Below are 25,741 nucleotides of genomic sequence, written 5' to 3' on the forward strand. Positions count from 1 at the left end.
GCTCTTGTCATACAAAAATTGAGAAAACAAGAATTATCCCAAGCCATGGCTTGGGACAAGTGTGTACACTTACCTCACAAATATTTTTCTATTAATATTTTGTTATGTTTGTAAAAATAATTTTGTAACTGGTTGTATACATTTTTAGAGCCCACTCCTTCTGAAGAAGATATTTTTAGAAATATCAAAACCTTGGTCAAGGGCTAGTAAACCTTTGTTTTGCAACTGTTGGCTGATTTTTCAGCACCTGCAGATCTACACAGTTGCTGTTTCGTAGCCATGTTTAAGATTTTTTCACCATATATACCAGAGCAGATTGGCAAAGCTGGATATGGCATCAGATCAACAGTGGAAAAAGCTCACACAATGCCCTTCACAATCCTGGTCTTCCAGAGACACTTTGATCACAGGCTGTCAACGAGGCAGTCTATACATTCAATTGCTATCCATGTAAGTCTACTTTTGAAAAGATGCCTTTCGAGAAATGGTCTGGGAATAAAACATCATTAAAGCATATGAGCAAGTTTGGGGCTAATGTTTCTTACATACTCCCAAACAGTTTCAATCCAAATTTCGAAGCAAATCAAAGTTGATAGTAAATGGTTCACCATACTGGTTACAGCAAAAATTATAGTGGTCTGGTCCTATAACAATCAAAATACCTATTCCACAAGATGTGATACTTAACTAAAGTATCAGAGGGTAAACAAAAGAAATCAGGACCAACAATGTTACTTAAGAATGCAACTACCTAACAGAAATGGAAGATCATTCAATAACCTGTGGAAAATGAAGATGTAGTCGTGCAATATAAAGATCCCTGTGCTACTGAGAGATTTACTCAACATGGAATGAATCTTACAAACGGTGATGAACTTCACCCCCCCCCCCCCCCCAATTCATTTCCAAAATTACGTGGCCTGCGCAGCAGTCATTGATGAACCATAAACTTTCAAGGAGGTGATGGTATCCGAAGAAGTGGTACAAAGCAATGAAAGATGAAATGTCCTCATTTGCAATAACTAATATGTGGGACTTTGTGGACTTATCTACTTCAAGTTCATCAAGCATTTGTAAGCCTCAAGCAACACCTGGTAATTACAGTTTATAGTTGCACCTGGGACAGTGCCCAGCTAATGAAGACAAGAAATCCATGGAAAATACTATATTTCAAAAGACTGTAGATGCATTGAGTTTGACCTCAAAGTGACAAGATCTGATACAATGTTTTCTGTCTGTCAAGAGCGTCAGTTTGTCAACAACCCTGGACCTGGAAAACTCTGTTAAACACATCATAAAATATCTCCAAGAGACAAAGGTATTAAATACAGTGGGAGCTGTCTTAAACTTCATTTATTTCCAGATTCTGATTTTAATGGAGGTATTGGTATTCATCGTTCAATAACAATTATGTCAACATATTTATCAGTGGACCTGTTACCTGGACATCTTGCAGGCAAATATGAGCTGCCAATCTACAATGTAAACAGAGTATGTTGCAGCATCTGACGCAACTACTGAAATAATGTGGCTGTACACTTTCTGGCAGAAGGTCTGTGTCAACATGGAACAACCACCTCAACTCTTTGTGGACAATTAGAGTGGACTGTAATTGCTAAACAATAACAAACACCACAAAAGGGCTAAAAACATAGACATAAGTTTCACTATATTCTTGAAAAGATAAATGATGGTTCTCTTCTTGTATCCCATGTCAGTTCACAAGATTAGTTGCCAAAAGAAAGTCCCAACCTAATTGCAGGTCACTATCAATAGTCTGTAAAATCAAGAAACGAGAGTGGGAGTGTTACAGAGTATAGCTTGTTGTGCTAATTATTCTGTGATGTCTGTGTGCAGGTGGACAATAGCTTATTAATGTGTCTAATATTTATACAACGGCACACTGAAAAATAGTGGCTTCAAATTTTGTATTCCATTCTCAACACTGGTCGAGGTATTACATATTGTGCATATTACTTGGCCGACTTTCCCACTTCCCTGAGGCAATTTGCAACCCTTTGCTCCTAGAGGACTCTGAACTGTAGCGTGTAGCATGACAATGTGTACAGTAACTATCTCAGTGCATGAGACACCATGCTGTAATCAAGTTTCTAACTGCAGAAAACATTCGTCCACACCTGGAGCACCTTCTTCTTCAGCATGACAATGCCAGATCACACACGACAACTGCAACAATCCAATGCGCCTTGGGTTCACAGTCATCGATCATCCTCCATACAGTCTCAACTTGGTCCCATCCGATTTTCATTTGCTTCCAAAACTTAAAGAATATCTTTGAATAGTTCACTTTGATTGTGATGAAACAGTGCACACAGATGTGAGGTTGTGGCTCTGTCAACAAAGTCAATCATTCACCAGTGACATTATCAACAAAGTGGTCTCGTGTTGGGAGAAATGAGTTCGTCGCCAGGGTGATTATGTTGAGAATTTAATGTGCACACATACAATAAAGATGAAGAATTAAAAAAAATTTTATTTAAAAAGCTGTAAGAGTTTTTCAATTAAAAAAATTCTGGAGCATTACTTTTCAGTACACCCTCACACCCCTTTGTCACTTCCGACTGATACACGATCATTTATTCCTCTGCATATTAATTTTTGTCTTGTTACCATTATTAACACTCTATCTTCCTGCGACACCACAGTGGTGCCGTGCACGAAATAGCGGTCAACGGCCGGCGACACCACAGTGGTGTCGTGTGCATAGTATCGCCCAGTGGCCACAGACAGTACTTTGGTATCTTTTGCATTCTGTTGGTGTTCTGTTTAGGTAACAATAAGGTACTCATGTCAACAAGTTTTTTGTTTGTATAAGTACTTGTGCCCTTTCATCATGGCACACGAAAGAGATGATATGATTAATTACAATGAATGCACGGAGCAAAACTTGGAGGTTGCCACTACATCGCGTATGTCTCATCACGATCCGGTTGATAGACTTTCTGGTCACACAAAGCAACACCAACTAATAGGCCTATGTATTTCTGAAATAAATAAAACGAAAACAAAGAAACAGCCTTGTATGTTCCGAAAACAAAAAGAAGAACAAACTTAATGTGCAAGCCTTGTGGAGCTGCGTTACATCTTGGAGACTGCTTTGCTGCATATCATATGAAAGAGAAATAGTAAGTACAAAAGCGAATACAAATAAACAAATATATGAAACAAACAAATTTTGTATTTACTTACGTATGTATATCTTCGAAATTTCATGAATATAGGGGAACAGAATTGAGAAATTATGAGAATTAATGATGAGATTGGTAAAACGAAACAATTTATAATCTCCCAATAATGTCGAGAAAGGACAGTCACAAGCCAAGTAATCTGAATTAGCACTGCCGGCACCAAGTGAATAAATTTGTATGAGACATGCAGACGGCAAGGTGTTAATGGAATCTGTTTTGTGCCATGTATTTGAAATGTCTTCTTCTTCATTCAAGCAAGAACACTGTTATAATCTAATTACACTTTATCCAATCAAGAAACACCACTTCAGGAGTTGAGATGTTGACAAATTAAGAACTGATGAACTGAATTCGAAATCCTGAGGTGAACTAACACATGCATGCAGTTCAGTAAGAGTGGATTGTGCTAATGATGCAAGTAATTCTTACTGGAAAATTTTCTTAAGGTGTAATATAAGACTAAATTCAGTTTCACAGGAGTAAGATATCAGTAAGTTAATGCAGACAGTACCAAAATTATATTCACCCATTTGAAGGCACACATGGAAGTTTTTAAATGTAATGATACTAAACTTACAGCAATATAAAAAAAAGTCACATGCAACTTTCAAAGTTATCAGTACTTCCACAACAGAAGTATGCATGATTTTGATTGTAATGAGGTACTATTTGAGCTCTATCTACTGAAATGTTCACTACAACTGCTACACGTATCGTTTTACTTGCTTCCTGAAGCTCAGCCTGTATAGTTAGTTTCCTATAATACACAGTATCAGTAACAGTTCACCATAATTAGGAATATAGTACTACCACATTTACATTAAGCAAGGGACACATCTGTGTATCTCACTGCTCTAGTCACTATCCTGGAAACTCTTGACAGAATAGCTTTTTTAAAAAAAAAAAAAGAAAAAAGAGGTTCATGTAGAGCATCGGATGTCAATACACACCAGATTATTAGTAAACTAGCTTTCTTTTCTATTGCTGCAAATCTGGTGACATGATAGACAAAATTCCTGGTAAATTGCCTTCCTTTCCTATTGCCTGCACATCAAAACACACAACAGTGAGTTAAGAATGTGGCAGTCTTTGTCCTCCAAATCTAGACTGTGGTGATAGACTGTGCTGTAGCATATTCCGAGATCTAGGTAAGGCTGGACGTTAACTATTATGCTGCGAGTTGGCAAAACCAACAGATGAGAATACAAAATAAAAGTAGTTGTAAAAGACAGATCCTTAACACAAGCTCAAGGACTACATTCACATCATATACAATACTCTTTCTGTTATACATAAAAACTGTGAGGTAAACTTAAAAAAATGCTGTATTCCATCATAGACAAGTCTCCACTGAATATTGTTCTACACATATATTGTTCACAAACTAAGAAAAAATGCCATCTTTTATCTTGTTATGTCAGATTATTTTTAAAACATTTTTAGATGTAAAGAAAGTAAAATGAGAATATATTACATTCCCGCAGGATACCAGTTCCATATCTGTATGTGTGCAATGCTAGAGCAGGATGAACGAAAGAAGTTTAAAGAGTGTATCTGTGTAGAACATGGTAGCTCTACTCAATATCTCCAAATGCTCAAACTGTCAAAATGTTAATCCTAACATAATTTTCAAGTAATTTTAAATGGCCTAGTTGAACTGCATAGGACTGAAAATGTATTTCATGAAACATAATACAATAAATGGTTTAAAAGTGGCTAGTGCAAAAATTATGAAGGAAGAGGCTAAAGTGTCTAAATACAGTATTACAAAAATAAATATGTTAGAAATTAAATTCATAAATAATAAATGAAATGAACATGTGTGAGATCCAAATGATCTAGGAGGAAAAATGGCTGATACACTGACAGATGCAAGAAACAAGTATGTGAAATACACATTCTACAACATCCGGATACAGTCTGACTTCAAACAGATGCACAATTTTAGGAAAGATGATATAAAAAATACAGATAAAGAAAGAATGTTTTAAATTGGTGATGTCTGACAGGTATACAATATGTGCACACAAAATTAGAGAAACAATGGCACAATTTACCTGACCAAGCTGCTGTAACATTTGCATCTGATTGCCCGAAGTCTGTACTATATTTGGAATTGCTGTTGCTATTGCTTGAACAGGAAAATGAATGGTCTGCAGTACAGTCTGTCCATTTGCAGTTGAAATGGGCACTTGCACTGGGATGGTTTGCTGCATAGGAAACTGGACCACTTGTGGCATGCTTGCTGGCCTGACTGACACATTTTGGCCTGAGACAAAATACACTGAATCACACAAACACTCAGTACACTGCATGATATTACTGAGTTCATTCAAAGTAGATGATTGACAATAGTTAATTCAAAATTGTTACTGTAGAAAGAAATATGAAATATCTTCTATAACTATATGATACAAACAAATTGAATTAATATGTGTTGCTCACAATAAAATACAATCTGTCATGCAAACGCACCATACATCTCATGTTTTCAGATGCTGAAATTTTTTTCGTATAACTAGTTAATCTGATTTCAGTCACCTCCATAAGCAGCATTAGAATCTAGAAACGTTATATTACAACTATCAGCTATATACTGCCATACTAAATATTTAAAAAAAGAGATAGCAAAATGTATATACTATCAGACAGAGCCTATGTACCAAATATAAACATCATAACAGACCACAAAATACAAATAAAATACAATGAAACCTCACATTTTGAAATAAAGTGTCCCCTCTTTAATAATAGAGTTAATTGTAGAAAGAAAAGAGGAGGCAATGTGAAAAAGTGTGTGTGTGTGTGTGTGTGTGTGTGTGTGTGTGTGTGTGTGTGTGTGTGTGTGTGTAGTAAATCAACCTTCCTGTGAGGATGCTCAAACACATAGTATGTGAAATATTATATGTGACAAAAATGGTAAAGCAATTAAAGAAATACCTTAAGCATACTACCTAAACAATAAGTTTGATATATCAAAATACAAGCAAACAAGTGATAAGGGCTGACAATGAGTTTCCATTCTGATTGAGGTGCTAGGAAATACAATAACATTAGTTTCTTAAATGACATCATATTCATCACAGACTGTACTATTTGTTACAATTTCCATGATACAATTTTGACCTTTTATCATTTTCAAATGATTGAAGGTGCTGACAATTAAGCAGTTATCAACATCAATAAAATGAATTTAAATTATGTCAGCCTCTATGGTTCATGTCAGCAGTCATTACATACACCATCAGGATGTAACAGACAGGATTAAAACTCTTGAAATACGATTCATGCTTAATGCACATGTCAATAACCATGTACCAGAGTATGATGTTAGTTACAGGTAATGTTACTGTAAATGACCTAAGTCAAAATTGCAATTCTGAAAAGTGTAATAAGTGGTACAGCCAATGGCAAATATGATGTCATTTAAGGTTTTCTATGAGATTGTGATTCCACAATATATACAACTGAATAATATTAGTGTGCGTTATTTGTCATGAATTAACCTCCTAGTAGCCTAATGCCATCAAGTTATCTGTCAAATTGGAACTGTTTAAACTCAAGGACGCCACAAACAGATAACAGCTTAAATGTAAACATTATATGAAATTGTGGAAAAAACTTAATGTACTTTAACACACACTTAAGCCTAAACCGAGATACTCTCAGCTTGTTTATGAGAGAAAGAGACAAAGCGAATTTCTATCTAAATAAACACATCTGAAATATAAAAATCACTTCACGTAAACATAGTTCTTTTCATAATCTACGTTCCAGCATCATGCTTATAAATAACATTTGAAAAATACGTACAAAACAAAAAAATAATCAATGGTGATAATGAGTACTTTCTGTCCACGAGAAAAGACAGTTCAACCTTATACATACCATTTGTCATCTGTACTGTCTGGCCCGCTACGTTCTGCAGTATGCTTGTGGGAAAAACTCCAGGTGCCCTAATAATCTGTCCTGTAGGTGTAATTAACGTCTGCCCACCAGCAATTTGTAAAGCCTGATGCTGACCTGCGGACATCGCAGGAATAAACAAAGCCTCTTGTCCATCCACTGTAACTGTCTGCATGGGCTGAACCACATTGTATGCCAGGTTCTGCCCTGCAGCTGTCACTAGCTGGGCACCCTGCTGTTGTTGATAAACAAAAACAACGGCCAATTAAGCTTGTAATACACGCACCAAGGAAGAATCGTGAATTCGTAAAATAAGAACAACAAAATATATTATCACCCTGTTAAACTTTATCCTAACCTGTAAAAACTGTCCGGGGACACCCTGCACTGAGACAACAGTGGGTGCAGCAGTGGAAGTGGTGACATAGCCCTTGACAGATGGAGAAGCCTGTTGCGTTGTTTGTTGTTGACTGTGGGCATTGTTATCCGATGGCTGAACATGGGTCACGTGATGCCCTGCCTGTTGCAAGGGAAGAAAGTTTTGTAGCTGAGAAAGTGTTATAACTTGTGGTTGCTGTTGTTGTTGCTGCTGTTGCTGGGACTGCTGCTGTTGTTGTACTTGCACGGAGGGACTTGAGATGGACAACGCTTCTCTGCTAATAGTCTCTCTCACTATCTGCTGCTGGAGGCCCGCCACGGTTGTCGCTGTATTGTTGTCAGTTTGTTGCGGCTGAGATGTATGCAACTGCTGCAAAGAGTTCAGTAGGCGCAGTTGCTGTTGTTGTCCTTGTGTAGCTAGTTGTTGCTGTAATTGCGGCGGCACGTCCAGTGTCAACACAACTTCTGGCGTTGATGCACCGTGTTGCTGCTTCTGCTCCTGTACAAGATGCGTCTCTTTACTTGCAGTATTACCAATCTTACTGCAGGTAGCAGCAAGCAGTGCGAGAGGTGACGGCTGAGTCTCCTACATCAAAAAGACCCAAAACAAAGCGTAAGTTTAACATCTCAATCATATGGTGAACAGCTGAGCTACGGTTCACGGTAACTTTGGATAGCCCTACGTCATTACGCGCGCGCCCTGTGTTTCGCGGAGAAGCTCCGAAGGAACACCCACTTCCCACCCCGCCCCAAATGGGACACACACACACACACACACACACACACACACACACACAACTAGTAGGCGCGCGCGCACTCGCATTATAACGTGAAGAAGGCATGCTTACCTGGTTCGCGTAGTTAGCCAAACTGTAATCCGCTTTTGTTTTGGAATGAGCTGAGGACATTATCTGCAAACATACCCTTCACCAAAAATAAAATCTTCACTCTTTTCAGACACATGTATAACCTCTCAACTCATGGCGCAGACGTACTGGCGTGTATTTCAGAGAAAAGGCTACAGCAAGTGTATCCTTCCGCCAATCAATATAAAACATTGAAAATTCGACAGCATTACCGGGATTTAACTGGGACATACGCATGCATACTGTCACATAGTTGCGAGATGGTGATTCTGGGAAAGTTTTGTACCAAAATAAATGGTGCTGGCGGAATTCGGCGGGCGGGGACTATTTGGGGCGGCAACGTCGGAGAAACACGTGCGTGACGCGGCCGCTTGGTGCAGCCCGCTGGGCCCACGGAAATAGCTGATTGGCAGTTGCTCACAATGCCCTACCCTGTGCCTTGTAAATTTGTTAGGGGCGACGGGGTTAGCGTGGCAGCCTCCTCCCACCTCCTCCTTCCGTCGCCAACCGCACGTTCGTGACAAAGGGGCCAGAGACAGGGAGGCGAGTTCGTCGACTAGCAGGGGGAGGAGACAGTGGTAAAGCCATATGCCCGTACATTACATCCTCCGAGCGGAGGGAACTGTTATCTACAGGAAAGAAATTTATGTTAGTCGCTCCTTATTTATGCTTCTGTTTCCTTTCTATTGCGTACTTTGAATGTTGGATATTAAAATCATAATGTGAATAGGTGGCTAAAACCTTCCCAAAAAAGACAAAAATACTCTGTTAGCTGATAACGATCGAACTTGTTCCTGTAATTTCTAGTTAATCACAATGGAATCTCTCAGAACTAGGAGCCAGTTGTCGACAAATATAAAAAGGGCAGGATTGAGTTCTTTGCTGCCGCTTTTGTTCTTAGCTGGCAGGCTAACGTGTCTGAGTGTTGTAGTGGTACAAGGTCAGTGTCAAACATGTTACACAGTCATCATCTTTCGTGAGACACGGCGTTGCGCTTGCCTGTAATGAACATGGCGTCATGCGGTATGCAGACACACGCGTAACTTGGCGAGCCCGGTTCGCTGCCATTGATCGGCTCGGCTCACCCTTGGCGCGGTCGAACATCTGCCCACCCGCCCGCGCGCTCGGCTGGGATAACGGGGCCGGGCCGGCCCGCCAGGCTTTCTATTTGCTCCGTGCGGCCGGGCGTGGTTCCCAGACCTCGCCTCTCGCTGTCTCTGTCGCTCGGGCAGCGCTCTGGGGGCGGGACCGATAGCCGCCTCGATAAGATAACCTTCCGCCCGGAGCTCTCTCACACACAGGCGCCGCACACACAGACACGCTATCCCACGCCGCCTTTCACAGCTTCGGACATCGCCGGCGATCTTCGGTCGTTGTCGGACGAGGGGGAAAGAAAGCGTTATCGTAGAAGCGCCTGACACGAGAATGCATATCTTTTGACCGACAAGTGAAGCTGACCAGCGTTTGTTTGTGAGGGGTCGGGCACGCGTTAGTAGTAACCAAATTCCTACTGAGCTACTTGGAGGAAATAGCCTCAACAATAAGAGGACGCATTGCAATTCGTACGCGAGTAGCGACCAATCTCCCGTCAAAACAAGGATACAGGCAAATCAATCAACCAATTAGTAATACAAGACAACAATTAAGGAGTTTTTGGCGCAGTGGCAGATCATCGTTACAATGGTGATTCATGCGTGACGCAAAAGAAGGAATTGGCCTGTTAAAGCGAGAACGAAAGAGAAATGCGATTCGTAGCAGACAGTGTAACCTTTTTGGAGTAAGCGATACGTTTTGTAGGTTAGTGAACGTGGTATTTTTAAAACGCGATGATGGAAAATATGCTATTGTTCCTAAAATAAAAGGAGTGCAAAGCTGACGACTTTTTCATGTAGTAAACAGCTTTGTTAAACATGTGCCGGCAAACCTGCCGCTGTGCAAGACGCGCAGCTAATCTGACAATTGTTGAGTACCCCACAAAAAAAGAAAAAAAAAATACACCAGAACAAAACTACTAGATCATGAAAGCTGAATTATAATCTTTCCTGAGTGCTGTGATGCTTTTGGCGCTTGTGTGTACCTAATTTCGAGACTCCTAATTCCTAACTAGCTGAACTGAACTACATACACTTGGGTTGGGTTGTTTGGGGGAAGAGACCAAATACGAGGTCATCGGTCTCATCGGATTAGGGAAGGACGGGGAAGGATATAGGCCGTGCCCTTTCAAAGGAACCATCCCGGCATTTGCCTGGAGAGATTTAGGGAAATCACGGAAAACCTAAATCAGGATGGTCGGACGCGGGATTGATGATGATGATGATGATTGGTGTTTTAGGGCGCACAACGCGGGATTGAACCGTTGTCCTCCCGAATGCGAGTCCAGTGTGCTAACCATTGCGCCAACTAGCTCGGTCCTAACTAGCCAAGAAGAAACATCACTCTCGTGCAAATACACCCACGAGCCATGATAGCAGCTGTTATTCGATGGACGAGTTTCTGTGCAACTACCACTACTACAACGTCGCACATCTGTCAGCCAGAAATGGCATTTCTTAGCAATAGCTTTTGGAAAAAGCACAAGAAAACATGCTTAAAGCCTTACAATCAAGTAGCAGATAATCTCGTTCATGTGTTTGCATTCAAAATGAAAACCAAGTAAGGTAAGCTGCAGTGTTTTAGAGATGCGCTCTTGCCGCCTAAGTGAATACAACAGTTCAGAATGGTGCATTTATGTGATGTCTAAGGCCTTGCCACCTCAGAAACGGTCGCGCCAAGTTCGAAAGTCATGCAACCAATGCATTTTCAGATTGTCAATAGTCGACCTACAATACATCGCTTTGGGTGAAGCGGCTGCTTGTACGGCCCACTTCTGTTGTCAAAGAAATGTATGCTTCACATGCACAAATAATACATAATTAGACGCTGAGTTACAAAATTGCATACAGATATACTTAATGCACAACAATCTCCTTCATTTGCCACAAAGAGTTGATACGGGACTCGAGCAAGTGAACTCAATCTCCTTCCTTTGCCACAAAGAGTTGATACGGGACTCGAGCAAGTGAACTGACAGATCATCAAAACTGCATGGAATACAGATCTCTGGATCTTCTTTCCTGGCAGTTTTCCACACGTGGTTTGTTGTTTGGAAAGTGTTGCTCTCAAATTGGCTGTTTTCTGTGAGGCCCCATTTGTTCTAGATGTATTACAAAGTCCCTGCTCAGTGCGGTACGGGGTCAAATGGACTCACAATTTCCTCGCCACGGACAACAGCTGTCGGACTATGTACAAACTGCTGTTTGTTGAGTTGTCTATCACTGCTCAAATTAATCTTTTAATAATCGCGTGGGTTCCTCACACACTGGTCTCGTGAACTTCAGTCACTTTTGCAGTAGCTCATAAAAGGCCCAGGCCAAAAAGGTAGTTCTCAGGTTTCTCAGAGTAGTTCCTTGTACGAAACTAGACACCTTCTCAGCATTATGCTCACCAAACGTAGGTTAAAAGTACACCAGAGAATAAAGAGCTACATATGATGTCACCTGAAGAAAACTGGTTCTTGCGGCAACTTCATGGAACGTGAAAATACTTGTGCTGCGGGGAGCTTCCCCTGTTCTCTTTCACTCTAGCTCGGAGTACTGTTCTCTCGTACGGCTGAAAAGTGCAATGTGACTATACGCATCTATGAAGAATATCAGTGGGATCGCCCGATCAACATCATACGGAGACGATACAGCGCATAGACTACTACGCAGGATTGTAATAGAGATTAAACGAACTACAGCACAGAACTTCATTCGCTATCTTAATAGTGAGCTACAACACGTGTGCAGATGCCATTTCCTTGCTACGGAAAAGATCACCTCGTAAGCGTAATTCGATGCAAGAAAACAGTGGGTACAGAGGGAAGTAAAATTAAGTAAAGTTGGGCGGAAAACGTAGCCAGTGGAATGGATGGTAAACAGGCGATGCAAGTTCTTGGTGGACTGCAAAAGATAAGAAAAGACCGAGGCAACAACCTAATGGGACGGGGGATAATGAATTAGAGAGACCCTGCAGAAGCAACACGAAATCATACCGTACGGCACGATGAAGTCTGTGGAAGCCTTTATCCAGGAATTGATGTTAAATGGCTGATGTGTATGACAATGATGTTGATGATAATGACAACAAGAACACTTTATTAGATGATCTGAGGTTGAAAATAGTTACTTGGACACACTGTTCATGTAAATACATGTTAACATGAAAAAAAAAATCGTGCCGTCATTCGTGGAATGTTTACAGGGCCAATATAAATCACCGTCGGAAAGTGTAAACATCAACAGAGTTCAGTCAAGAAATTCTCCAAACGTCAATGCTGTAGACCTGCTACGAGATGACTTCGACATGACAGAATGTTCGCATGGAGAGTGGGAAATGGCTTTATTGACAAATCCCAGAGAGATATCGTACATATCTGAAAAGCCGCCAGGGTTTGATATTCCCAGGAGAGTGTGGACCGGGCTAAATAGGATAAGAACGAACCATAGAAGATGTGCGGACTCCATGTATAAATGCCACCCAGTTAATTCTCCTCGGAGTGACTGCGGAGCTAAAAGCAAACAAATCGACACATCGTCGAGGAATGCCCTATAAAAAAGTACCACGGCGAGATTGATGGTTTCCTGATGCGACCAAAGAGGCCTTCGATTATAGTTAATAATCTGGACAAATGTCTGTGGTGTGCATCTTATTTTGTTATACACCGACTAAGACGTTTGCATCTTTATAAGTATATTTATATCTTTATTTATACTGCTGTTTATACACTGAAGCGCCAAAGAAGCTGGTATAGGCATGCGTATTCAAATACAGCGATATGTAAATAGGCAGAAGATGGCGCTGCGTTCGGCAAAGCCTATATAAGACGACAAGGGTCTGGTGCAGTTGTTAGATCGGTTAATGCTGCTACAATGGCAGGTTATCAAGATTTAAGTCAGTATGAACGCGGTGTTCTAGTCGACGCAGGAACGATGGGACACAGCATCGCCGAGGTAGCGATGAAGTGGGGATTAACCAGTACGACCATTTCACAAGTGTTCCGTGAATATCAGGTAAAACGTCAGATCTCCGACATCGTTGCGGCTGGATAACGATCCTGCAAGAACTGGACCAACGACGACTGAAGAGAATCGTTCAACGTGACAGAAGTGCAACCCCTCCGCAAATTGCTGCAGATTTCAATGCTGGGACGTCAACAAGTATCAGTGTTCGAACCATTCAACGAAACAAAATCAATATGAGCTTTTGGAGCCGAAGGTCCGCTCGTGTGCTCCTAATGGTTGCACGACACAAAGTTTTACGCCTCGTCTGGGCCCGTCAACACCGACATTGGGCTGTTGATGATTGGAAACATTTTGCCTGGTCGGACGAGTCTCGTTTCAGATTTTGTCGAACGGATGGTCGTGTACTGGTACGGAGACAACATCATGACTCCATGGACCCTGCATGTCAGCTGGAGACTGTTCAAGCTTTTGAAGGCTCTGTAATGGTGTGCAGATGGAGTGATATGGGACGCCTGATACGTCTAGATACGAATCTGACAGGTGACACGTACGTAAGCATCCTGTCTGATCACCTGCACCCATTCATGTCCATTGTGAATTCCGACGGACTTGGGCTATTCCAGCAGGACAATGCGACACCCCACACGTCCACAATTGCTACAGAGTGACTCCAGGAACACACTTCTGAGTTAAACACTTCCGCTTGCCGCCAAACTCCCCAGACACGTACATAATTGAGGACATCTGGGATGCCTTGCAACGTGCTGTTCAGAAGAAACCTTCACCCCTCGTACTCTTACGGATTTAAGGACAGTCCTGCAGGATTCATGGTGTCAGTTCCCTCCAGCACTACTTCAGACATTAGTCGAGTCCATGCCATGTCGTGTTGCGGCACTTCTGCGTGCTCGCGGGGGTCCTACACGATATTACGCAGGTGTACCAGATTTACGAATTTACGTACTCTACTGATGTCCTTTATAAATTGTGGTTTATGCCATACTTTAAAAAAATAAAGCACTGTCTGTCGTCAACGAATGATGAAGAGTCTTTCTGTAATTTCTGGCACACGCAATGGCTCCAGGGGTATGTACAAATTTTTTTCTGGGGGAGTTGGGGGGGGGGGGGAGGGGGGCTCAAGAAGGGTGAATATGGACATATAGGCTCTGTAAGACTAATATTAAAATAAAAACTCTCTCTCTCTCTCTCTCTCAGGTTCGAATCCTGCCTCGGGCATGGATGTTTGTGATGTCCTTAGGTTAGTTAGGTTTAACTAGTTCTAAGTTCTAGGGGACTAATGACCTCAGCAGTTGAGTCCCATAGAGCTCAGAGCCATTTGAACTATTTTTTTCTCTCTCTCTCTCACACACACACACACGCACCCACCCACCCACACACACACACACACACTCACACACTCTCCCTCTCCCCCTGGCTCTCCGCCTCCTTTTAAGTCAGGCTGCCTTGGGGAGGCCACAAGAGCACATGTGTCCCCTCCCCTCAAATCCGCCCTTGGGTGGCTCGTTTACAGTTTTTCACTGGGTGATGTGTATCTTAAAAAAGACAATGCATTTTTCCACTTGTTCCCATATAGCTCTACTTTGAAAAGGATTGACGGCTACCATACCATCAGTTCTATTATACACGTCTGTGATGTATGCTTCATAGACACTTTTCTGTACAATTTCCTTGAGGTATGATTTACTGGTCGTCGACCAATATCACTATTTTTGATCCTGAATCGAAAAAAAAATCAATGGTTGAAATGGTTCTAAGCACTATGGGACTTAACATCTGAGGTCATCAGTTCCCTAGACTTAGAACTACTTAAACCTAACTAACGTAAGGACGTCACACACATCCATGCCCAAAGCAGGATTCGAACCTGCGACCGTAGCAACAGCGCGGTTCCGGACTGAAGCGCCTAGAACCGCTCTGCCACAGCGGCCGGCGACCCTGAATCGGTCCAGTATATTAACTGTTTATTTCTCAATTCGAATTTTGTTTCAGTATTACATGCAAGTCGTTTTAGGTACGACGCAATCGCCACATCCGGCATTGTGAAGGAACCAGTACCGGGGAAGCGGGTACTATCACCGGTGAACCTGCGGCACATTCCTCGTATTCTGACAGGTGGCGTATCTGATTCAGCCGAACTGGATGCTTGAGGCGCGACCCTTGAAGGCCATTGAAGACTGGTATGCTACCTGAGCACAAAGATGTAACAGCAGTGCATCGAGTGACCAATGTACATACTGTTGCTCGACATCATTTGGATTTTGAGTTGACTGAGCCTAAGATGCTTCTTTTCCTCGTCTTGCCTGGTAGCATATAACTGTGATAGTGAACTCGAAAAAGAACTACCTTGAAGTTGTGAAAATCCTCATCAGTTACATTAAGAGGCTCTACATGACGTGAAAACTGGAATGTGGAGTATATTATGTTGGTGCATAAGTTCGTAGTGTTTCAGTTTTGTATGTTGGTATTGCGATTACTATGGCTTTCTTTATCGCTTGTCATTTTTCATTTGTAGTTTACTGTTGCTATTTGAGTTTACATACTGTCATTTTATCATTTGGAGGTAGTGAGTGCCAAGTGGAGAAATCGGATCATGTCCGACAAATTCTTCTGTTTGGGTTCAGTAGAGAGGTGACAGCCAGAAGAATTTGCGTCGTGTATGGCGATAATGACTTCGGACGGAGTACGGCAAGAAAGGAGGATCGTTTTGACATTAGAGACCCTCCACGTTCAGTGGGTTCTTCGGCATTTGATGAAGATCCGTTTACAAGCATTAATCCACGTCAGTGTAGTAGACAACTGGCAAATGTGATAAACTGTGATCGTTCCAGCACTGTGCCCCATTTGCATGCAATGGGGAAGGTTCAAAGATCGGGAATGTGGGTACCGCACGCTCTAAGCCAAAATCACAAAAAATCAGCGGGTGGCGATATGTGCATCTCCGCTTGCTCGTCATCAATTGGCTCGTGAGCAACACCGACCATTCTTATCTTGTATCATTGGTGGTGACATAAGGAAAACAATGGAATGGTTGGGCGCAGAGAAAGTAACAAAGACCTGCGAGCCGGCCGGTGTGGCCGTGCGGTTAAAGGCGCTTCAGTTTGGAACCGCGTGACCGCTACGGTCGCAGGTTCGAATCCTGCCTCGGGTATGGATGTGTGTGATGTCCTTAGGTTAGTTAGGTTTAATTAGTTCTAAGTTCTAGGCGACTGATGTCCTCAGAAGTTGAGTCGCATAGTGCTCAGAGCCATTTGAACCATTTGAAAGACCTGCGAGTATCCACAAATGATAATGTTATGCATCTAGTGGAACAGCGACGGTATGGTGTACTACAAATTGCTTCTCCGAAGCGTAACCATCACCGCTGACATTTATTGTCAACAACTGAGATGTCTTGTAGATACAGTCCAAGAACAACGGCCAAGAAGACTGCGTGAAGTGATGCTACTCCACAACTTCTGCCCGCGTTCTGCTAGACTGAGGAAAAGCACTCTAAAGGAGTTGGGTTGGTAAGTCATTCCGCACCCACCTAATTCACCTGGTCTTGTGCGCTCAGACTTTCACAGTTTCCGCTCTCTGTTAAACAGCCTTCAAGGAACTTCCTTTCCGGATGAAAACGCGCTCCTAGCATGGCTCGACTCAAAACCACGTGATTTGTACAGTCGCGGAATCGGAAAGTTACCCCAGCGTTGGCAGACTGTTGTGAATAATGAAGGAGAATATATTATTGATGACTGAAATCTCTGTTATGTGTATCTGTTGTGTTTATTAAACGTATGGAATAAAGCTACAAACTTATGCACCAACCCAATAGTTACTGCAGCACGAATTATTGGACCAGTCTTTTCCCATCAAGGTAGAATTTGTCATAGGAGCATGAACAATGCGCAGCATCTTCTATTTTCCAGAGAACTAACACGGAAAGACCAACGGTTTTTTCATGCTGGGCATTGCAACGGCACACACGGCCAGTGCGTCTATGACAGCACTACACTGATAGTCCTCTCATCAAAATCAACAGCGTTTCTGAATTTTAGAATGTAAATAACAGTGACAACATATACTGCAGGAAGGCAGAGCTTTGCAGAGAAATGTAATTACCAGAAGGACCACAACTAATGGAAATACCCACTGTTGAGGCAAAACTAATCGATCTGTAACTTCATTGATGGCTGACTTTTAGAGGAATGTTTTTGAGAACTGCTCTGAATTTTGGATATTGAGGAGACAGCCAGGAAATGGAAGGACGAAAAATAGGTGTTTTAAGTACCGTCGACGACGAGATCATTACAAACGGAGTACAAGCTTTGACTGGGGAAGAAAATCAGGCGTGTAATATTCAAGCGAACCAACCCAACATTTGTCCGAGTCGACGCAGGGAAACTACGGAAACCTAAATCTGGAGAGACTACCTCCCGAGTACGAGTCCTATTTCTTACTACAACACGATATCGCTCGGTAAAACTACAGGGAGTGAGCTAGTTTGGTGTTCCTTCGAACTCAGAGAGAGGGTGACAGTTTTGAAGCAAGACCTCCATTTTAAATAGACCAATTTAAAGTTTTGGTCGAGGGACCAGATTTGACTAGGTTTGTTAAGGGGCAATTAATCTGTACTGCATCAAAGAACAGTGAAGTGCAGGGGAAAAAGTCGTGGTCAGAACTGTGTTCTGTGTAGCTGTGAGTGGATTATGTCGGAGCTAAACGAATTCGACCGTGGGCAAATTGTTGACGCTCGTATGGTGAGTGCTTCCCTAACCAAGGCAGTCGAAGTGTTTGGTGTCTCAAGAGGCACCATGTCGAAGATTTATGCCCTATATTGGGAAAGAGGACAAACATCATCCGCTAAGTCACAACGCGGACAAAAATGTGTGTTCAGTGATCGTGACAGTCCGCTATTGAAGATGATTGTGGTGAAAAAAAAAGACGACGGGAGCAGCAGAGGTCACTACAGAACTGAATGTCGCCTCGCGACCAAAACAACACAAAGGGAGCTCCAGGAGTAGGGACTTGCTTGGCGAGTTGGAATTCCAGTACCACACAGCAGTGATGTAAGCCCCGTAACGGGAAAACGTAGTGCCGAAGTCATAAAATCTGGACTACGGAGCAATGGAAGGATGTGATTTGGTTGGATGAGTCTTGTTTCATACTGTTTGTAACAACTGGCTGAGTTTACGTCTCAAGAATGAAACATGGCCTGGGTTCTGTGATTGTTTGGACACCTATATAATGGTATTGCATGTGCCTCGTGGTTACTCTGCAAGGCCGCATTACTGCCAAGAATTATGTGACCATCTTGGCTGAGCAGGTCTATCCCATGGAACAATGTTTGTTCCCCATGGTGGTGCTGTGTTCCGGGACGATAGGGCCCCTGTTCACATAGCTCATATCGTCCGGAACCGATTTTGTGAACACGAGGATGAATTGTTGCCCTCTTTCATTGCCACCACAGTCACAAAATCTCAGTATTATTGAGCCTTTGCGGTACATTGTGGAAAGAAGGTTGCGCGTTCGCTGTCATCTTCCATCATCTTTACCTGAACTTGCCACTATTTTTCGGGAAGAATGGTATCAAATTCCCTTGAAAACTATACAGGACCTATATTTATCAATTCAGAGACAACTAGAAGCTGCTTTGAATGCCAACGGTTTTCCTACACCGTGTTAGGCATGGTAATGTGTTTCGGTTTTGGTGTTTCCATATTTTTGTCTACCACTTGTAATTCGTTTTGTACGACCGCTTGACTCTCGTGTTTTTCATTGCAATCCCGTTCGTTTTCGAAGTCCTGTAGTTGCAAGGAGTCAGTTTGCAAGTCAGACGGAGTTTTTCAGAGGTAAAAATTTTGATTAAAACAGTTACACAAACATGAAAAGTGGACCAGAGCCCGCAAATAAAATGCGCACTTTCCTGACCATGTGGTAATCGCGGCACGTGGAAAAATTATGCGCAGACCATTGTGTTGCCTTCGTGGACCAACGTGAGGGAGCGTTTATTGGTCTTCGTGGGTAGAGGGAACATTGTCGGTGTCTTGCGGAACTTGTATCACTACGTTATCGGGGAACATTTTGCTAGACCCTAGCAGTATGTTGTTCAAATGCTCGGCATGGTAAATTATACGGCTGCAAACGACGTGAAACTATTACGGGCACGCGTGTCAATGATTTTTGCCTCCTGTAAAGTTAATAAAGAGATAAGGACAAAACGAGAAAACTATTCTTCATTGCAAATTTGAACAGGAAAATGAAGGTGTTCGTTAAACCATTTGACAGCAGTTTACTGCAAGACTGGATAAAAATCTCTCGGTGTACATGCCGCGTCAATTCAGGATAAAACTCCAAGCTTTCGACCACTACCTCCATGGTCGTCGTCAGGGCTAAAACTGACTGTCGTGAACTAGCGAGGCTCCCACTTTTATATGCAAAGGACGGCTTCTGATTGGCTGGAATACGTCTTAGCAACAGCGATATGGCGCGTAGTGAAGTGGTGCCCTCTACTTCCATAGATGTAGTTTCTATCCCGCGTTGCTTGCAGCGCCATTCCTTGAATCAGGAGGTAAAGTGCGGGAAATTTTCCTCTGCGATTTTTCTTTGTCCCGTGCACTCTTCCAAGTGTTGCTAAGTGCATAGCCGTTGTCTCTGTTAAAGTTATTATCGCTAAGTCTAATTTCGACTGCTTCCCGGATCACAGAGTCCCAGTAATTCGATGCGTGGGCTATTACTCTGGTTTCTTCAAATAAAATCTTACGCTTGTTAAGCAGGCTATGTTCAGCCACCGCAGATTTTTCCAAATACCTGTATTTCAGGTGGCGCTGGTGCTCGATGCAGCGGTCGGCAACAGTTCTTACAGACTGGCCCACGTAATTCTTGCCGCATTCGCAAGGAATAGTATAAATTCCCGGCACTCTTAAGCCGAGATATCTTTGACTGGTCTCAACATTTCCTTAATTTTCCTAGGTGGTCGGAAAACTGGTTTTATTCCTTGCCTCTTTAGGACTCTGCCTATCTTGCTTGTTGTAGCACCGCAAAAAGGAAGCCGCGCTGTGTGTTGGTCCTCTTCTTGTATATGGCCGGCATCGTGTCTTACTTTCTTGGACAATACTGATTTAATTTCACCGGTAGAATAACCATTCCTCTTGAAGACAGTCGTCAAATGGTTAATCTCGGGACCGAGGTGGTCCTTGTCGGAAATAGTCCTGGCTCTGTGTACTAAAGTATTCAGCATAGCTCTCTTCTGAGAAGGATGATGGAAGCTGTGGCTATGCAGATACAAGTCTGTATGCGTTGGCTTCCTGTACACAGAATGACCCAGTCGTCCATCCGGCTTTCGCTCCACCAACACATCTAAAAAAGGTAACTTCCCTTCCTTCTCTACCTCCAATGTCAATTTTATGTTTGGATGTACACTATTTAAATGTTCGACGAACTGCTGCAGCGTGTCACTGCGGTGTGACCAGATTAAAAAAGTGTCGTCGACGTATCTGTAGAAGCATGATGGGCGGAGGTGAGCACTGCTCAACGCTCGTTCTTCAAAATCCTCCATGAAAAAATTCGCTATTGCTGGTGACAGTGGCGAACCCATGGCTGTTCCATCCGTCATTTCATAATAATTTCCACTGTATAAAAAGTAAGTGGTCGTCAAGGTATGCCGGAACAACTTCAAAATTTCTGAGGAAAAATGAGTAGCCAACAGTTGTAATGTGTCATCCACAGGTACTTTGGTGAACAGAGAAACCACGTCGAGGCTGACCATGATATCATTTGGGCCTATCTTCATTTGTTTTATGATATCAACAAACTTTTTGAATTCGTAATATGTGACCAACTATAGGCGCCAACAATTTAGTTGCAAGCCTATACGTAGGAGAGCCAATAGCGCTAACAATCGGTCTCAACGGGACGTTCTCCTTATGAACCTTAGGCAAACCGTAGAGTCTTGGTGGCCTAGGTGCTCTCGGCCGTATGTTCTTCACCAGTTCGTCGGAGAGGCCAGAGTTTTTTAGTAGCTCCCTTGTCTTCCTGCTGAGCGCCGATGTGGGATCCCGTCTAAGAATCCGGTATGTGCTGTCCTCCAGTAACAATCCAACTTTCTTGTGGTAATCTGTAGCATTGAGGATTACCGTGGCGTTCCCGTTGTCAGCAGGTAAAACAACTAGATCTTCATCCTTCTGCAACAATTTCAGTCCTTTTCTCTCCTCTCTGCTGATGTTTGACTTAGACGGCTTGGATGTCGCTAAAATCCGGGAGACTATTTGTAGTCCGAGAATACCGGCATTTCATTTTCTTTCATTATATACTACGTACTTCTATCGTTAGCTGAAGTAAGAGGTGGGTGTAGAGATGGATTGATGAAATCAAACTTCGCCAAAAAACGATGAGACGAAAACTTTGTGAAGTACTACATCAAGTCGGCTGTTTTCTCGGCTAATATAAGGGGTGATCAAAAAGTTTCTGTTCGACGGCTGAACAGTCCAGAATCGGTATGCCAAAATGGTTCAAATGGCTCTGATCACTATGGGTCTTAACATCTGAGGTAATCAGTCCCCTAGAACTTACAACTACTTAAACCCAACTAACCTAAGGACAGCACAAACATCCATGCCCGAGGCAGGATTCGAACCTGCGACCGTAGCGGTGTCGCGCGGTTCCAGACTGAAGCGCCTAGAACCGCTTGGCCACACCGGCCGGCCAATCGGTATGCCAATCAGGCAAAATCGCCGTGAAATGATGATGATGATGTTTGGTTTGTGGGGCGCCCAATTGCGCGGTTATCAGCGCCCGTACAAATCCCCGAACTTCGCTCAGTCCAATCTCGCCACTTTTATGAATGATGAAAATCGCCGTGAGCATTGAGGCAATCATCCCACCGACGTACCAGGTTGAAGATACCCGTTTGATAAAACACCGTGTCCTGTTGAGCGAAGAAGTCCTCAACTGTCTGCTGCACAACCTCGCCGACAGGGATCGTCGACCCTTTAAGGCCTTTTTTAAGGGATCTAAGGAGTGACAGTCGCATTGGGAGTGATCAGGACTATAGGGCGGATGTTCGAGTGTCTCCGTCTTGAACTGGATTAACTTCTGCGTTACGACGTTTGCCGTATGTGGGCGTCTTGTGTCGAATCGCGACCAACACATAACTTGGCACACCATTCCACAACAGTGGTTACCGACAGACATGCTACCCCAAAACACATTCGTCGTTCTCCGGTGGGTATCTACCAGTGTTTGTCCTTTGGCAGCTAAGAACAGAATACGAGTACGTTGGTCTTGTTTGGAGGCATTAGTAATAACATTGCTATAGTTCACGTTTCAGCATTTACCGCACGCACGTCGGTAAGACACGCATGCCACACATGTATGTTCTTATATAGCCGCTTCGGAGTCGCGCTACGTTGCATATACACTGCAGTAACATGATCAAACGGAAACTTTTTGATTGCCCCTTATAACACGAGAATACTTGATCAAAGAAACTCGTTGAGAAAGAGGGGTAAGAATTGACGCTTGGTGCACGGATTGGCAACTGACCCTTAATATAAATCTAACGCATTGCGCATAGATATGCAGAAAGACATAAACAACATAAACATCATTTCCGCCCTTTTTATTGCTCATGAAAACCACACATTACATGTTGTACCACCATACAGCGAGACCTTAAAAGGTAGTGGTCTAGATTGCTGTACACACTGGTACCTCTAACACGCAGTAGCACGTCCTCTTGTATTGATGCATGCCTTTATTCGTCGTGGCATATTATTCACAAGTTCATCAAGGCACTGTTGGTCCAGATTGTCCCACTCCTCAACGGCGATTCGCCGTAGATCCCTCAGAGTGGTTTGGTGGGTCACGTCGTCCATAAACAGCCCTTCTCAGTCTATCACAGGCATGTTATAGGGCTCATGTCTGTAAAAGATGCTGGCTACTCTAGTCGAGCGATGTCGTTAACCTGAAGGAAGTCATTCACAAGATGTGCACAATGGGAGCGTGAATTGTCGTCCATGAAGGCGAATACCTCGCCAATATGCTGCCGATATGGCGGAGGATGGCATTCATGTATAGTACAGCCGTTACGGCGGCTTCCACGATACCAGAGGCGTATGTCGGCCCCACACAATGCCACCCCAAAGCAACAGGGAACCTCCACCTTCGTGCACTCGCTGGACATTGTGTCTAATGCGTTCAGCCTGACCAGGTTGCCTCCAAGCACCTCTCCAAGGATTGTCTGGTTGAAGGCGACACTCATCGGTGAAGAGAACGTGATGCCAATCCTCAGCGGTCCATTCGGCATTGTTGTTGGGCCCATCTGTACCGCGCTGCATGGCGTCGTGGTTGCAAAGATGGAGCACGCCATGGACGTCGGAAGTGAAGATGGGTATCATGCAGCCTATTGCGCACAGTTTGAGTCGTAACACGACGTGCTGTGGCTGCACGAAAAGCATTATTCAACATGGTGGCGTTGCTGTCAGGGTTCCTCCGAGCCATAATCCGTAGGTAGCAGCCATCCACTGCAGTAGCAGCCCTTGGGCGGCCTGAGCGAGGCGTGTCATCGACGGTTCCTGTCTCTCTGTATCGCCTCTATGTCCGAACAGCATCGCTTTGGTTCACTCCGAGATGCCTGGACACTTCCTTGTTGAGGCCCCTTCCTGGCACAAAGTAACATGGCGGACGCGATTGAACAGCGGTATTGACCGTCTAGGCATGGTTGAACTACAGACAACACGAGTCGTGTACCTCCTTCCTGGTGGCATGACTGGAACTGATCGGCTGTCGGACCCCCTCCGTATAATAGGCGCTGCTCATGCATGGTTGTTTACATCTTTGAACAGTCAAAGGGACTGTGTCTGTGATAAAGTATCCACAGTTAATGTCTGTCATCAGGAGTTCTGGGAACCGCGGTGATGCAAAATCTTTTTTGGATGTGTGTATTTTACGTCTACATCTACATCTACATCTTACTCCGCAAGCCGCCGAAGGGTGCGTGGTGGAGGGTACCCTTTACCACAACTAGTCGTTTACTTTCCTGTTCCACTCGCAGATAGAGCGAGGGTAAAACGATTATCTATATGCTTCCGTAAGAGCCCTAATTTCTAGCATTTAATCTTCGTGGTCCTACGCGAAATGTATACCTGTGTTGGCGGCAGTTAGGATCGTCCTGCAGTCAAATGCTGGTTCTCTAAACTTGCCCAGTAGTGTTCTTCGAAACGAATGTCTTCTTCGCTCTAGGGATTTCCACTTGAGCTCCCGAAGCATATCCGTAACACTTGCATGCTGGTCATACCTACCGGTAACAAATCTAGCAACTCGCCTTCGAATTGCTTCGATGTCTTATTTCAATCCGCTCTGGTGCGGATCCCAAACACTCGAGCAGTGCTCGAGAGTAGGTCGCACTGGCGTCCTATATGCGGTCTCCTTTACAGCTGAACCACCCTTTCCTAAATATCTCACAATAAACCACATGGACGACCATTCGCCTGCACTACCACAATCCTCACATGCTCGTTCCATTTCGTATCACTTCGAGCGTTACGATATTTAAACGACGTGACTGAGTGAAGCAAGACACTACTAATGCTGTATCCGAACATTATGGGTCTGGTTTTCCTACTCATCCGGATTAACTTACTTTTTTCGACATTAAGAGCCAGGTGCCATTCATCACACCAACTAGAAATTTTGTTTATGTCATCTTGTATCAACTTACAGTCACCTATTTTCGACACCTACTTGTACACCACAGCATCATCAGCGAGCAACCGCAGATTGCTGCCCACCCTGTCTAACAGATAATTTCTGTATATAGAAAACAGCAGCAATCCTATCACACTTCTCTGGGGCGCTTCTGATGTTACCCCTGACCCCGATGAATAACATACTGGGTTCTATTACTTAAGAAATCTTCGAGCCAGTCTGGGGGCCTATTCCGTATGCACGTGCCTTCGTTAACAGTTTGCGGTGGTGTACTGTGTCGAATGCTTTTCGGAAATCTAGAAATATGGAATCTGCCTGTTACCCTTCACCCATAATTCGCAGTATATCACGTGAGAAAAGAGCAAGCTCCATTTCGCACGAGCGATCCTTTCTAAAGCCGTGGTGACTCGTGGATATGAGCTTTTTCCATCTCTAGGAAATTTATTATATTCGGACTCAGATAATGCTCTAGAATTCTGTTGCAAACCGATCCGTTCTTTTAGTCTTCTTACACACAGGAGTCACCTGCGCTTTTTTCCACTACTTCCTCCCACGAACATCTCGCGAAAAGACTATAAAGATTAAATTAGAGAGATTCGAGCTCAAATGGAGGTATACCAAAAATTGTTCATCTTGCGAA

The 25,741-nt window shown here is 43.3% G+C and overlaps 1 protein-coding gene across 1 annotated transcript in view; it reads right to left on the reverse strand.

Moving 5' to 3' along the window:
* LOC126188036 (transcription factor Sp4-like) overlaps window positions 1–8,487 on the reverse strand; it is an 87,555-nt gene extending 79,068 nt beyond the window's left edge. The window contains exons 1-4 of the mRNA XM_049929463.1: window positions 8,342–8,487; window positions 7,474–8,079; window positions 7,098–7,350; window positions 5,267–5,478 (exon numbers count right to left, since the gene is read on the reverse strand). Coding sequence (XP_049785420.1) covers window positions 5,267–5,478; window positions 7,098–7,350; window positions 7,474–8,079; window positions 8,342–8,401 — 1,131 coding nt within the window. The 5' untranslated portion in view covers window positions 8,402–8,487. The remainder of the gene's footprint in view (window positions 1–5,266; window positions 5,479–7,097; window positions 7,351–7,473; window positions 8,080–8,341) is intronic.
* Between the last annotated feature and the right edge of the window lie 17,254 nt (window positions 8,488–25,741).

Source organism: Schistocerca cancellata, chromosome 5 (genome assembly GCF_023864275.1).
Source record: "Schistocerca cancellata isolate TAMUIC-IGC-003103 chromosome 5, iqSchCanc2.1, whole genome shotgun sequence".
NCBI classification, from domain to species: domain Eukaryota; kingdom Metazoa; phylum Arthropoda; class Insecta; order Orthoptera; family Acrididae; genus Schistocerca; species Schistocerca cancellata.